At 48.7% G+C, this 15674-nt stretch overlaps 3 protein-coding genes across 6 annotated transcripts in view; all 3 read right to left on the minus strand.

Annotated features, from left to right (window-relative positions):
* Positions 1-15674, minus strand: part of ezh2 (enhancer of zeste 2 polycomb repressive complex 2 subunit) — a 132084-nt gene that overhangs the window by 90277 nt on the left and 26133 nt on the right. The window lies entirely within an intron of this gene.
* On the minus strand, positions 311-3048 carry LOC133932906 (claudin-11-like). The gene is made up of 3 exons (XM_062379791.1): positions 2823-3048; positions 2485-2649; positions 311-912 (listed from the first exon to the last, which is right to left on the minus strand). Exons 1-3 carry the CDS (start codon positions 3046-3048, stop codon positions 653-655), a joined length of 651 nt encoding a protein of 216 aa, XP_062235775.1. The 3' UTR covers positions 311-652.
* Positions 3703-12627, minus strand: si:ch211-230g15.5 (polyhomeotic-like protein 3). 4 transcript variants are annotated; one of them, XM_062379148.1, is made up of 12 exons: positions 11993-12627; positions 10434-11048; positions 9873-10025; positions 9299-9391; positions 8715-8922; positions 7422-8495; positions 6801-7111; positions 6467-6632; positions 6185-6296; positions 5908-6028; positions 5208-5508; positions 3703-4551 (listed from the first exon to the last, which is right to left on the minus strand). In XM_062379148.1, the coding sequence occupies exons 2-12, from the start codon at positions 11037-11039 to the stop codon at positions 4397-4399; spliced, it is 3300 nt and encodes a 1099-aa protein (XP_062235132.1). In that variant the 5' UTR covers positions 11040-11048; positions 11993-12627; the 3' UTR covers positions 3703-4396. The 4 variants fall into 4 exon arrangements, with proteins under 4 accessions (XP_062235132.1, XP_062235131.1, XP_062235130.1 ...); XM_062379147.1 differs by having other exon boundaries at positions 5208-5529; positions 12207-12623; XM_062379146.1 differs by having other exon boundaries at positions 5208-5529; positions 11993-12622.

Below are 15674 nucleotides of genomic sequence, written 5' to 3' on the forward strand. Positions count from 1 at the left end.
AGCAAAACAAGTGTTTTTATGGGTTAAATAGGAACCGATCAGAAGCTCTAAAACAACAGGTTAATACTTTTAAATGATGTAAAAAAGATATCAAAAAGCAGCATACAAGACACACGAAGAAATAAAAGTAAAATAAAGATGATAAAATATGATAGTTTCTACAGCGTTTTCTGACATGTGACAAACCTTTAACTTCTATTTAGATTTTTTAGTTTGGTCCATGTCTCGTATACGAGACATGGAGGGGGGGGGGGGGGGTTATAACTGCAACCATCCACAAGGTGGCGATGGAGGCGCTTTGGCTTCACTTCACTGGAGCTGTCATGTGGTTCATCTTTATTTACAGTCTTCTGTTCGTATGTTGCTGAACCAAGAGCAGTAGAAGAAGTAATGAGTGTTAAAACACACGTGGACAAACGTCTTTAATTTGTGACCTTCTTGTTCTTATCAGAGTTTTACTTTGTGAAACAATAATCTCATTTCACTGGCTCCGCCCAGTGAGGTTCAATTCAACCAATTAGATGACTCCTGCCTCGATGTAAAGTATCTATAACATGAACTTGATCGCTCTGCATCAGCTAAACGAAAGAAAACATCTAAATGCACAACTTGATTATGATCACGAACAGTCCATGAGACGTCGTCCAGACTTCTACACATTGGCGCTCTTGGCGTGGTTGGCGGGGGGGTCCAGCGGCGAGGCCCCGCCCCTCTTCCTGGAGTAGTAGAAGCTGTTCTCTCGGCTCGGGTTCCGCGGGTCGGTGCCGTGGCAACACAGGATCATGCAGCCGCCCACGAGGCAGAGCCCGGAGCCGACCCAGCCGGCGTAGAGCGAGAAGCCGAAAGACATCAGCCTCTCGTCCCGGTGAGCGCCGATCGGAAACCACACCGTGGATATGATGCCACACACAGCTGGAGGACACGTCCAGACAGAGGAGGTAAGAGGGGGGTGGGGTTTAAAGACAAGGGACAAGGTTAACGTCCTCCAGACTCACATCTGGACATGAGTTCATATGAGTTTTTCCCTGAGGCCGTAGAAAGGAACTGAATGTCTCTGCAACAGGAAGCAGGCGAGTCCCACAAATCCAGTCAGGATGAGGCCTCAGGCGGGAGACCCGGCCTTCATCCCTCCTGACAGCTGCTGAGGATCTGAGGACTGTATGTCCTCAAACTACTGTCCTCTGTACCCAAAACTACTGTCCTCTACACCCACAACTACTGTCCTCCATACCCAAAACTACTGTCCTCTATACCCAAAACTACTGTCCTCCATACCTAAAACTACTGTCCTCTACACCCACAACTACTGTCCTCTATACCCAAAACTACTGTCCTCTACACCCACAACTACTGTCCTCTATACCCAAAACTACTGTCCTCCATACCTAAAACTACTGTCCTCTACACCCACAACTACTGTCCTCCATACCCAAAACTACTGTCCTCTAAAACAACAAATACTGTCCTCTATACCCAAAACTACTGTCCTCTAGACCAACAACTACTGTCCTCCATACCCAAAACTACTGTCCTCTAGACCAACAACTACTGTCCTCTATACCCAAAACTACTGTCCTCTACACCCACAACTACTGTCCTCCATACCCAAAACTACTGTCCTCTATACCCAAAACTACTGTCCTCTAAAACAACAAATACTGTCCTCTATACCCAAAACTACTGTCCTCTAGACCAACAACTACTGTCCTCTATACCCAAAACTACTGTCCTCTATACCCAAAACTACTGTCCTCTGTACCCAAAACTACTGTCCTCTAGACCAACAACTACTGTCCTGTATACCCAAACTACTGTCCTGTATACCCAAACTACTGTCCTCTATACCCAAAACTACTTTCCTCCACACCCCAAACTAATGTCCTCTATACCCGAACTACTGTCCTCTATACCCAAACTACTGTCCTCTATAACCCAAAACTAATGTCCTCTATACCAAAAACTAATGTCCTCTACACCCAAAACTACTGTCCTCTATACCCAAAACTACTGTCCTCTATACCAAAAACTACTGTCCTCTATACCCAAAACTACTGTCCTATATAACCCAAAACTAATGTCCTCTATAACAAAAACTAATGTCCTCTACACCCCAAAACTACTGTCCTCCACACCCAAAACTAGTGTCCTCTATACCTGAACTACTGTCCTCTACACCCCAAACTACTGTCCTCTGTACCCAAAACTACTGTCCTCTAGACCAACAACTACTGTCCTCTATACCCAAACTACTGTCCTGTATACCCAAACTACTGTCCTCTATACCCAAAACTACTTTCCTCCACACCCCAAACTACTGTCCACTATACCCAAACTACTGTCCTCTACACCCAAACTACTGTCCTCTTTACCCAAAACTACTGTCCACTAAACCCAAACTACTGTCCTCTACACCCCAAACTACTGTCCACTATACCCAAAACTACTATGTGTGTTTGTGTGTGTGTGTTTGGTGTGTTTCCTCACCCATGAGGATGAACAGGACTCCTCCCACGCGCGCACGGCGCAGCTTCACGGCCGCGGTGTCATTCTGCAGCCGCACGCACGACATCGCCGTGAGCACGAGCAGCATGGCGGGGAGACCGAGCAGGCACGCGCAGATCATCAGTGCACGAGACGTCTGCAAGTAGGCTGAGAGAGAGAGAGAGAGAGAGAGAGAGAGAGAGAGAGAGAGAGAGAGAGAGAGAGAGAGAGAGATATCATCGTCCAACCCTCCATTCTCATCCAACCCTCCCTTCTCATCCAACCCTCCATCACCCCCCCCCCCCCTCTCCCTCTCCCTCCTGTCCCTCTCCCCCCCTCACCTGGCAGACTGAGGATCTGGCTGTGGGCGACGCAGTGGGACAGCGCGGGGGAGATGACGCACTCCGCCCAGAGGCCCCTGGAGCCCAGCTCGTCCATGCGCACACAGGTGGACACCGCGTACTCGCAAGTTCGAACCCAGTCGTTGGTGGCCGTGCCGACGATGACCCCGACCCAGCCCGCGCAGCTCGCCGCGCTGCCGATCAGCTGCCTGCACATGTGCGCCATGTGGAGCCTCCGCGCGCCTTTACGCACTCCAGAAAACTGAAGGAAAAGAAATTCGCTTCTTCTGGAGACTCGTGGATTAATTGTCCGATTACAAAAATTCTAAAATCCACTGCACAGTTTGAGAAAGTTAAGAAGAATTAGAATTACGCACCAGAAAAAAAAATTCAAACTAAACAAATAAAGTTTTCTGTTCAGTGAAAGTCTTAAAAAGTAAAGATGTTAAAAAATAAAACAATAACCAGAGAGATGATTATAATATGAATTCAATGATTTAAAAAATCCCTTTTAAGGAGTCGAAATTAAATAATAATCCTGCTGCGTCCCGTCAGTGCGCCTCCGGCTGATGCTCTGATAAAATAGAATAAGATTGATGGTCGGGTGTGGTGAAATCAAACCCTCCAGTCCAGGGTCTCAACCAATCAGAGCGCACGGAGACACTAACCTAAACCAGACATGCAGGGATGAGGCAGAAAAACTAAAATCTGAATCCAGCAGCTGAGCCACAGATCTGAGGTCTGCAGCTCCAAACGCTTCAGGAGCTTTTACACCATGAATTCAAATCAGTGCTTTTATAGAAACCAGGTTCCTCCTCACCTGCCTCACTGGGGCCCCCTGCTGGTGCCCACCCATCTTCACACATCAGGAGGAAACAACTTCTCTGGTTCATTCTTCATTTTATTAAATAATTTCGAGCAGGAAACCATAAAAAGGTGACGATTAAAGACTCCAGCCTCCAGCCTGATAGTGACTTCTCTTTTGTTTAATCCACAGACGTGTTTCTGTCCAGAATATAATGATATAAAACATTAAACTTTCATTAATCACTTACAAAGTCTACGTGTTGTTATTATTTTTTTCTTTTACACACACCGGCGGTTATGTTAGTAACTGGATAGATTTGCCGTTGACGTCACGTTCTAAAAAAACTAAATAGACAAATTTTATATATTAAATGTTCAAAATCCTTCGTGGAATAGTTTCAAATGTACACACTCTCCTGCGGCATGTAAAATATACACAAAGTTACAAAACCCCCGCCCCGTTGGTCTCCAGCTTCAGTCAGCGCCCGAAACCGAGTCCACTTCTGGGCTCCGGCGACTTCACTTCACGTCTCTTCAGTCCCCGTCAGCTAAGGCCACACCTCGATTAATAATCTCATAAAGTACCGTGGATCTGTTCTGGAGACTTTGTCCGGTCACCTCAGTGTCGAGCTCCTGTTTCCAAACTCTCTCTCTCTCTTCTTCATTTTCAAATTTCACATTTTTGTCTTTATTGCCAGTTTTCCTTCCATCTCATTCGTTCCTCATTTTTTCCCTTGGTCTCTCTGTTTTGTTCCCCCCCCTCTTCCTCATTGGTTCTTCAGCGCGTTGATGTGAGCACAGATCTTGAGCGCCGGTCCCAGCTTGATGTTCATGCTGGTCATCAGATGGTCCTCGGTCAGCAGCAGCAGAGCCTGGCCGTCGATCTCCTGCAGCCGGAACGCCTCGGCCACGTCACTGCAGCCTGAACACCACAGAAGAAGATTCCAGATAAATATGGTATTTGTTCCACTGACTACATCAATGAATGAATAATCTTTATCTCTGTTGTCTCTGATCTGTTTCTGGGGTTTTTCCTCTAAAACACTTGTTTCTTACTGGACCTGATATCAGACCTGGACTGGACGAGGATCTGGTGCTGACCTTTTTTAATATCAAATGAAGGAAGTGACTTTCAAAATGATAGATTTTACAAAAAGGACATTCATTGATTCTCCTCGCTGTTAAAACCTGATTTCAGTCGTAGAATTATTCAAAATAAAAGATGCAGCAGACTCTTGAGTTTAAACTGAGACGCTGCCTAAACAATCTGTTGACGCAGCGATTTGAACCTGAAGACGCTCGAGAACGAGTTTCAGCGTTTTGATTTTTTTTCCAGATGTGTCTCAGCGATCTCTGATTGACAGCCAGTGGTTAGAAGTATGTGCGTTACGTCACACAATTGCAAAACACTTAATTGGACGAGGGGGAGATGAGCTCACTGTCGTCTGCTGACACTTAGGAGTCTTGATTCTTAATATAAATCAAACTGAAGGTTTTAATGGAGGCTGCCAGCGGGGGGGGGGGGGGGGGGGGCATGTGTGAGGAGTTTGTGTTATAGACTTATTGTTGACTATCCACCTGGCAGCGTGTGTATGAAGGCAGTCACGTCCTCCACGCTCCACTGAGACGGGGCGGGCTTGAAGGTGGTGGTGGGTGTGGAGGTGGTGGTCGTGGCCGGAGCCGACGCCCTCCTCGCCCGGCGAGCCGCCCGCCGCTCCATCCTCGCTGTCATGGCCACGGCAGGATCCTGCTCTCCTCCATCTTCATCTTCCTCCTCCTCTCCTCCTCCCTCCATGTCCTCCTCCTCCTCTTCCTCTGCCGCCGGCGGCCTCTCCTTTCCCTCCTTCTCACGGCGACCAGCGCTCCACAGATCTCGAGGCTGGACGGAGTCATGGGAGAACTTTAACAGGTAAGAAAGTTTGTGTTCAGCTTGAGAATCAAAGTTAATACAGTAGTAAAACCATGAAATAAAAATTATTCATTATAAACTAAACTCTCTGGAGATTTTCCAGAGTTCATGATGAAAGAAATCCTCAAAACTCAATGGCTGGTTGTTGTAGTTCCTCTTATGACCACCAGAGAGCGCTGTAGTTATATGTTCCTGTGTTTATGTCGATCAAAAATCCAGGTGTTGGAGTTTTGGAATTGAACCCAAATAATATAAAATTAATATTTATATATATCATTTTGTTTGAACACATTTGTGTTTCCTGTTGAATGGAACGAGGGGAGTTCATCTCTAAGTTGCATGTGGAGTCACTGGAGTCCAGGTCCCTACCAGCCGCAGCAGCAGAGGTTTCCCCGGCACCGACTCGGCCCGGTTCAGAGCCGGCCGGGGCCGCTCGGACCGGCTGCCGGCGCTCAGAGCCCGGAGCCGCTTGGTCAGACGCACGTTGAACCTGTCGGAGACACAGAGTCGTGTTGATTCACTCTGATCTCTGAACCACATCCTGCCGGCTCGGCTGCCACGACACCAAAACACCTTCAACACTGAGAGGGTCACGTGACTCCTCTCTCTTTCACTTTGCTGCAAAGCCAATGAAACCAGGCCTCACCCGCGGGCACAGGAAGTGGAGCAGAAGCGTTTGGACCGCATGAAGTTGTGGGCGTGGCCTCTTTTCCCACAGAACTGGCAGTGAAGCACCGTTCGGTCCCTGGGAGCCGACCCTGGGTGAGGGACACAATCATATTTACAGCTACACGCATCCAGTTATTCCTTATCGGTGTTGAGACTGGACATTACAACCAATCAAACGTTAGACCAACAGCTCTACATCCAGGGTAGAGTTGATTTACAAGTTTCCTGTGTGTAGTGTGTCTGTCCCTGTGGTTCTTACTCGTCCCCGGGTCGTCCGTGTCGCCTCCGTCCTCCTCGTCTGAGTCGGTGGAGGGCTCGGCTTGTTTCGGCGTGTCCGTCACAGGCAGAGCTGCGCTGCCATTGGTCCCGTTCACTTCCTGTGGCGTGGTCACCGGCTCAGGAACCAGCAGGGACGAACGGTTCACCTGCAGGAAGACGAGGTGAGAGACATCATCATCATTATTATTATCATCACTATGAGACAGTTTGAAAGCCTGTGTGAGGATTGGCTCTAAATATTTGTGTTTGTGTGTGTATGTGAGTGTGTTTGTGTGTGTGTTTGTGTGTGTGTGTGTTTGTGTGTGTGTCCGTACTGGAAACGGTTGGAGCCCCTCCTGGATGACGAACCCCTCCACCAGGTGAGTCAGAACCAGTCGTCCCTCAGGCCACGCCCTCGGCTCCCAGGGGCTGCTCTCCGACTCGTCCTCTGATTGGCCGAGAGGCTCACTCTCCGCCGGGTGCTGCGACTCTTCGAGCGTTTCCTCGACTTTTTGGGGCTCCTGCCGCGCTGGTCCCAGGTCAGCCATGTGGGCGGTGTGAGGGGGGAGGAGGAGGGGAGGGTGCTCTGCGGAGGGGGTGATGAAGGGTGAGGAGGGGGGGGACTGGGAGGAGAGGCTGGACAGAGCTGGAAGGAGACGACGAGAACACATGATTTATTATTTTGTGATTGTGTGAAAACTATTACAAATATAACTTACACAATTTTTTTATAATTTCAGCTTTTAATTAACTTTCATATCAGTATAATTAAATATTAAACACCAGTAGATTTATTGATGAATGTGACCCAGCAGTGGAACTATATGAGCAAAGTCAAATTAGATAAATGGATCCAGTCTGTGCTGGGAGGCGATGAGTGGAACTATTCACTAATTAAGTTAAAGAAACTAATGATCTCTGATGAGTGGGTGTGGTCTGAGTCGGGGGGGAGGTACCTGACTGGTTGTCGGACTGCGTGGACATGTCCTCACAGAAGTCCTCCTGACTGACGGCCTGCAGCCTTTGGACGGGCGCCTCTGGGAAGGGAGGCGGTCCTGGGACGGGGGGCGGGACTAAAGCCTGGACCGGGGGCGGGGCCAGGATAAGACCCAGGCGGGGTTTGAGTTCCACGCTGGAGCCTTTGAAAGCATCAGGCGTCGGGATGGGGTCCGGGTTCTGGTGCTGCTGGAGAAGCTGATTGGTGTTCAGCTTCTCAGACCGGTCCATGGCGCTCTCTGCTTCCTCCTCCATCTTCTCCTCTTCACTGGCCTCTCTCTCTCCGTCACCCTGACCTTCCTCTGTCACTTCCATTTCCACTTCCTCTCTGCCCATCGCAGCTTCCTGCTCTTTCTGAGTGACTTCCTTCTGGGTCGGGAGCCGTGCTTTCTCCTCCTTGGCTCTCTCTCTTTGGTCATCTCTCTCCACCCTCAGGTCGACCGTCCCCTCGTCTCTGACTCCGTGTCCCCCCCCTCGCCCTCGGTCTCTCTGCTCCTCTCTCTCCTTGGTGTCTCCTCTCTGGACCAGAGTTTGTGGCTGAGCTGCAGCTTGACTCGGCGGAGAGGCCGGACTCAGGAGAGACGGAGGCGAGGGCAGAGGAGAGGTTGTTTTTGGCAACGAGGGGTTGAGAGGCAGAGGAAGCCTCGATTGGCTCGAGAGCTCCGGCGGCTCTGCGACCGGAGGTGGCGGCTGCACCGACGCGTGGCCGAACACTCCGGGTTGAGGCTGGCGGCCGGAGGAGAGGGCGATGATCTGCAGCTGCCGCGCCGCAGACGGCGAGTGCTCGAAGTGAGAGGAAGGACTGGTCAGGGACAGCGAGCTGTGCTGTGATTGGCCGGGACCGAGCACAGTTTGAGTTGATGGACAGGTCTTCAGTCTGCACAGCGGCCTGCTGATGATGGGCGGGGCCTGACCGGAGGGAGCAGCAGCGATTGGCTTGAGGATGGAGGTCTGCCGGGGGGGCGTGGCCCTGTGACCGTTTGGAGAGTGAAGTCGGGGCCTCAGAGGGACGGCTCGGACGGGGGAGTAGAGAGCTGCGGGGGAGGAAGAGGAGGAGAGACGGGATGAAGGACAGACTGAGAGTGAGGATCAATACCACATCATGTTTAGCTTCATGTTGAACATTGAACCTGTTTTCTTTGAATACTCTCATCTACATCAATAATAAACTGTTTACTCGTGTAATAAACTTAAATATAACTTCATTTTCCACCATCAGCACACCCCCACTTCCTTGAGCCTCAGGGACCTACTTGGGGGCGGGACCGAGAGGTGGCGGCAGGGCGTGGTCGGGCTCCCCGTTGCCGTGGTGCTGGGCTGTGGTCGTGGCCTGAGAGGCGGGAAGAGCGGCGCGTGAGGGCGAGAGAGGGGCGGCGGAGCCAGGGGGGGGGGCTTGAGACGGAGCGTCGGGGGGATGGTGAGGGCCCGAGGGTGAGGAGGCCTCAGGGTGAGACTCTGGAGCTGATGGGGGGGGGGGGGAGAGAGAGAGAGTAAATTACATCTTTTCACTTCCTGTTTACATTCAAGGTGTTCTCTAAACCCCGCCCTCAAACGAGGGGAAGTCCAATCAGATGTTGACAGCTGACATCCATCAACCCAACCATCAGGTGGATAGAAAAAATGTTTATTTGTTTTTATTGAAGAGCAAATGATTATTGATTAAAACACAATCAGCTGCTGTTGGTGGAAACACAGGGTTTTGAATACATTTGCATTTTACTGTCACACAGACTCGATGCTTCTTCTCTTTCTCTGAACAGAACCGTTATCGTTATCCACAGAGTGAAATGTTCACAATGAAAATCACACACAGACCCGCTGTTCGCTCGCTGCTCACCTGAGCGGAGGCGGGGCTAGAGGAGGGGGAGGAAGAGCAGGAGGAAGAAGAGCAGGAAGAGTGGGGGGGGCACATGGCCGACGTAAGAATCAGCTGCAGCAGCAAGAAAAGACAAGAAGGGAAAGAAGAAGAGAACAAACGGAGGAGGGATTAAAGCACAGAGTCCAGAGACAGTCGAGCAGAACCAAAACAATCATTATTTTAACTTTTCTTTAAAAACTACCGACGTGATTAATGTGTTGAAACTTTCAGATTTTCCCTCTCGGCTCCAAACGGCTGAGAACTATAAACCTTCAGATTCATACTTTCATATAAACAGGCTCATTTGCTGGGGACTGTTTTCAGCAGTGGTTGAATCCACATTGTGTGGATCATGATGGTGTCACTGAACTCAAGTCAAACTCTGATGTGACTTTAAATCATACAAATTAGCCTCAGATCATTTCTTACTGAGAGATCTAATGATGCTTCCTCGTTACAGCAGTAAGACGGAGAGGATTCTCAACTCGCTATGTGTGTATGTGTGTGTGTGTGTGTGTGTGCGTGTCTTATGTGTGTGTGTTTGTGTGTTTACCATCTGAGCTCGAAGCAGCACCTGGTCTTGGCCAGACCCTTTGAGACCTTTCCCCAGGAGCAGTGTCTGCTGGGATACCCTCTGCCTGACAGGAGAGGGGATCTGATTGGCTCGCACAAGACCAGGTGACACCACAGGATGAGCCTGAGACACCTGGAACAAAGGGAGGAGAGGAGAGGAAACGAGGGAGGAGAGGAGACACAGGAATTATTGCTTGAATGACATCTGGTCTCTTCCACATGTAAACAGTTGTTTCTTTGTAAAATACAGAATCAAACTGAACAGCAGGTGTTACTAAACACAACCGGGTCAGTAACACTTGATTCTCCCTGTTAGGGTCTTAGAACTCCTCAACCAATAGAATGAGAGGTGTCCTGAATGAGAGGTGTCCCGCCCTTGTTGTCTTTTTATGGGAACCGAACCAACAACCTGTCAACTCAATGATCTACTTTGATTTGAAAACGCGAATCCAGCGAACGCAGGAACATGAAAACATCTTCTCCTCTGCAGCAGTGATCAATCTCCAGATGTGTGTGTCTGTTCACTGTGTGTGTGTGTTACCTGTCGGCCAGGTGGACTGGCTGGTGTGTGAAATGGCGTGATTGGCGTGGAGCTTGGCGTGGACCCGGGCCTCATGTTCCCGTTGGTCAGGCTGGTGGAGGTCTTTGTTGACATGGCGGTGGAGGGGGAGGAGACCAGAGGGGAGGCCGTGGTGCCGGCAGCGTGAGAGGAGGGAGGAGTGGAAGGAGGGAGAAGAGAGGAGGAAGCAGAGGCTTGGACAGGAGGACATGTTTTGGAGACACCTGTCGTCGGGGAGGGAAGGATGGGACGAGAGTAGGTGCGGAGGGCGGGGGGGGTCACGGTGGAGCTGAGTTTAGGCGGAGCAGGGACCAGGACGTGAGGAGACGCCGCCGCCACCTTGGGGCCATGGGTCCCAGAGACGGAGGGAGCAGGGGTGAGGGGGGGAGGAGGGGAGGAGGTGGTGGGTGTTAGCGTGGGCGCTGGGGAGTCCAGGAGCAGGGGGTTGGGTGTGAGCCGAGGAGGGGTGGGAGTGGTGGGGGAGGAGGAGGAGGAGTCGACCGTGGTGGCACCGGAGGCCTGAGGGCTGGTTCCATTGGTGGAGCCTCCGTGGGTGGACTGGGTCGGCCGAAGAAACTCCCTCTCCATCCTTCAAGACTGAGAGAGAGAGGGGGGGGGGGAGAGAGAGGGAGAGAGGGGGAGAGAGAGAGAGAGAGGGAGAGAGAGTTTGTCACTATTTTCTCTCACTTCACTGAGCGACTGATGCATTAATCCAGTAAAATGACACGAGGACGTATTAATATTAATATTAATATTAATATTAATATTAATAATAATGACCTCCACAGAGAAACTTGTGCTGTTGTTGTGTTTCCTGTTTGTTCGGTGACTCGTGTCATTACCCAGAAAACACGTTTCCTCGAAGCTCGTGGAAGGAAGTGGTTTAGGTCCAGAACTCAGATCCTGGAGTTTATAGATTTATATCTTAATAACATTATGAGATGTTTTCCACCATGTTCACAGAGATTAACCCTGATGACAATAATCACACAAAGAACTGATGATCGTGATAATTCAATGTTTCATTCTTGTAACTGTGTTTTAAAGGTGCTATACAAAGTCTAGTGATTGTTAAGATGTTAAAATGAACCAATCGAAGGGAAACACCAGGAAACAACTCAAGTGGAGTTCAGAACCTTGTTAAAAGTCCCAGAGTCTGAGGAGACACCTCCTCCACCTGCCGCCCAGGAGCAGGAGGAGCTGCGGGAGGAGGTGCGGGAGACGGGGCCTGGAACTCGGCCACTTCCACGGCCCATCACCGCGCGAGCAGGTGCCACAGCTGCTCACATCTGGCCTGCGACGTGCACGCGCCAGCCTCACTTTCCTCACGCAGACGGTGATAACTCGGTAAAGAAGATGGAGCGGGCCTGCGACGTGCACGCGCCAGCCTCACTTTCCTCACGCAGACGGTGATAACTCGGTAAAGAAGATGGAGCGCGGCCTGCACGGCCGCACTCCGCCGTCACAACATGCTGGACGGTGTGTGCACGTTGTGTGTGCACGTTGTGCGTGAAGCCCCGCGCGCCTCCCCGACCTCCTACCTCTTAAATCGGCTTCGTCCTGCAGGTTATCCCCGGCGGCGCATGCTCGTGATGAAGGGTGATGAAGACGAGGCTCCGAGCTGTCCGAGCACGCTGAGATGGGCGTGTGCGTGTGCGTGAAGCTCCACTTCCTCGTCTGACAGCACCAGGAGCTGCCGCTGCTGCCGGGTGCGCGCCCCCCCCCCACCTCACGAAATAATGTCAGCAGCCTCACCTCCGATTACACGCCGGGAGCCCCCGCACGCACACGCACGCAAAGTTGCACAGCAAGACAGGCCCGTGCGTGATGTGCATGAGCGTGTGTGTGTGTCGCACTTTGCTCGGTGCTTCATCCGCAGTCAGGGCCTCTCCTCCCCGCGGGGCAGCCCGTCGATCCAGACTCCATGAGCGGGTGGTTCGGTCCGGTGGTTCCGCAGCCGTCGCACCTGCCGGGGTCTGCGGGGGGAATCAGGCCGGCTCGCGGCCACAGGGAGGCGGCTGCCGGGGGCCTGGTCGGTCCGCTGCTGGAGCGGAGCAATGGAAGGCGGCTGTTCGAGGGCGACAGAGGAGAGACAGCTCCACTCAGAGCTCAGGAGGACTCGGACCATACAGCGTGCACACACCGTGCACACCCCGTGCACACTGCACACTGTGCACGGTTCAGGAAACATGTAAACACAACAATAACCTAAACAATAATTGTATTGCATATTGAGGATAAATACAAAAAAATCATTCCATACTAACTAATTTACACTCAGAATACTATATTATTACATTACTGAGCTTTATTTCTCACTGTTAGGAATAATTAGCTCCATATCACATCTTGAATATAAAGTCTGGTTATGAAAACACATTTAATCTCACTATAAATTCAGATTTTCATTTGGATATGAACCAAATCACTCACACTCATTGATATCAGTCCGAGTGAAGAAGTAGAAAACTGTCCTCTGAAATGTAGTGAGAGCAGGAAGATGCATAAAACAGAAAAACTCAATGAAAGTACAAGTACCTGCGAGTTGTTGACCATCAGCACAGTATCTGAGTGAATGTGTTGTGTATTCATGATCTGTGTACATTCTGTGTATATTATTATATTCTGTCTTCAGTCCATCTCTAAGCTCACAGGTGTGGTCACGTGCAGAGGGTCAGTAATCGGATGAGCTTCAGATTTTGTTCACATCAACATCTACACAACAAATTCTGCGTGACCAACTGCAGCTGCTTTAAAACACACTGTACCGGAAACCAGAGGGCTGTGCCTTCAGAATAAAACGCATCATTTACCACCCTGAAGTCAGACGATGATCAACTGAGGTTTTATGATTTATTCTCAAAAAGGATTGTTTGTTTTATGTTAATTAATTGTTTCCTTCATTTGTCACTGTGTCTTTATTTTGTGAAGCACATTGGTTAATTTTCGTGGTGTATGAATAAAAACTTACAGCTTTTTAAATTGACTATGTAAAGCACCAACATTCAGAGACAACCAGGAACATTTTACACTTTAGTCGCTGAAACGGGAAGGAAGTGCTCAAACTTATTTCTCAAACGTAAAGTTAACTCACATTGTCACTTCATTAATTGATGAGTCGGCTGATTGTTGTAGCTCCATGGAACACGAGTGTCATTAACAGATCAGTTATAGATAATAACGACACCTGGTTTGATGTAAAGTTGTCTACGTGACACTAAACATTTCTAACCTTCATTTTGGTAAATTAAAATAACCTACACATTTATTTTGAAGGCGTGAACAGGATGTGGTCGTCCAGCTCGCTGCACTGGACCCTGGAGCTGCTCAGGAGCAAACACCATGGCAACGAAAGAGTCAAGAAGAGTTGTCAGTTTTGGATATTTCATATGACGAAGGTCAAACTCTAATATCATCATTTCATCCTCAGACCAGTTTGTATTAAAGTATCATCACCAAACCAACGTAAAACCTGCAGAAGACAGTTCATGACTTCTATGTAAATAATAACTTTATTTATATCAAAACAAGGTTTCATAGAGATTCACAAAATACAAACATGTATGAATTTCTTTTCTAATTAAATTAAATTGAAAACTTTTGTATGAAAAACCTTGAAATGTCTTCATCCCAAAATAGATCCAGTTGAATTTACACTGTTTACATGTGGAGACCGACTCTTCAGATGGATGAGTCCGGTCCTCCACTCTATTCTGCTCTTGGACAGACAGACACAGACAGACACACACGCTCACACACACACACACTGTGACAGGTTTTCTCTGTGTGTTTGTGTGTTTGCAGGCGGCTGCATGCGTCTGGAGGAAGTGACTGAAGCAGCAGCAGGAAATGATGCAGGCCGAGAGGAAACAGAAACCGGTCTGACGACTGATGACACGTTCACATACATGTGTTACGTGAAGAAAATAATGAGGAGGCCGAGATTTCAAAGCTACACTGTGCAAAGTGAGTCTGATGTGTGAGTGTGAACAAGGAGAACGTTTCCATCTGTTCTCTGTGACTCTGCTGAGTGGGTTCCATCTCCTTTGAGAAGAACTGACTGAGAGTCACAGACTGTCACAACCAGCTGCAGCTGAAGAGAGAAGCTGAACTGAGATCAGCTAAAAACACTCAGAAGTTATTAACAACCAGAGTTCATCGCTGAAGAATTCTGAACAGAGTTTGGCGGATGTGTTGAATTATCTAATAACTAAATCACTGAATGATCTCAAACATGGCCTCCTGTTTATTTAAATATTCAAACTGTCTAACATTGCTGCTGTGTATTATCTGACATCAATAAAGACACTTTGATATGTTTTTAATTAACATTTGGACAGTGAATGATTTATACAAAGATGGTTTTTCTCCTGATATGTGTATATTTTGATTTCATGTTATGTCGATGCATTACCAGACTGCACTAATTCATAAAAACCCACTTTTCTTTTCTGGGATTCACAAAACAAAGAAATCAAAATCCTAAGAGCCAGAATCAAACTTTCAGGATTTCTCCAGATAAATGTTCGTATTTGTAAAAACTAAACACGACTCAAGGGATTTATAGAATCTGTGAAGGATGTGGATTTCATGTTGATCAGCAAAATAAACCAATAAATACCAGCGTGTGATCCCCCTCTCCCACCGCCAGGGGTCGTGCTCTGCTGGTTTCAGCTGAGAGAGGTTCTGGTGCAGAGCGGGACGTGTCAGAGTGATGATGAGGATGAAGATGATGATGAAGCTACATAACACACACACACACACACACACATAAACAAACACACACACACAGACACACACACACACACACACACACACACACACGTAAACACACATACACACACGCAAGAATACACACACATAAACACACACACAGACACACACACACAGACTCAAGGACATGGACTTAAACGTCATTCTCGTGCTTCTGTCTCGGACATGAATAATTAAGATGTCATATTAGGTGACTGAAACTCCTCAGTGCGCATGCGTGTTAGCTTTAATTGTTTGGTTCCGCCATGATTGTAGTTCTTTGACAGACGCCATTCTGTGACGCCAATGCTGCGTTCAAGAGGTCGTGGTAAGCTCCGACGTTTTCCTTACCAATGAATTTTGTATTATCACTCTAGAGCTGAGGCTATTGTATCGTGGATAAAATAAGATACCTTGAGATAAGATAACTTAAATTAAGATAACTTAAGATAAGATAAGATAGAATGAGAT

Source organism: Platichthys flesus, chromosome 21 (assembly GCF_949316205.1).
Source record: "Platichthys flesus chromosome 21, fPlaFle2.1, whole genome shotgun sequence".
NCBI lineage: Eukaryota > Metazoa > Chordata > Actinopteri > Pleuronectiformes > Pleuronectidae > Platichthys > Platichthys flesus.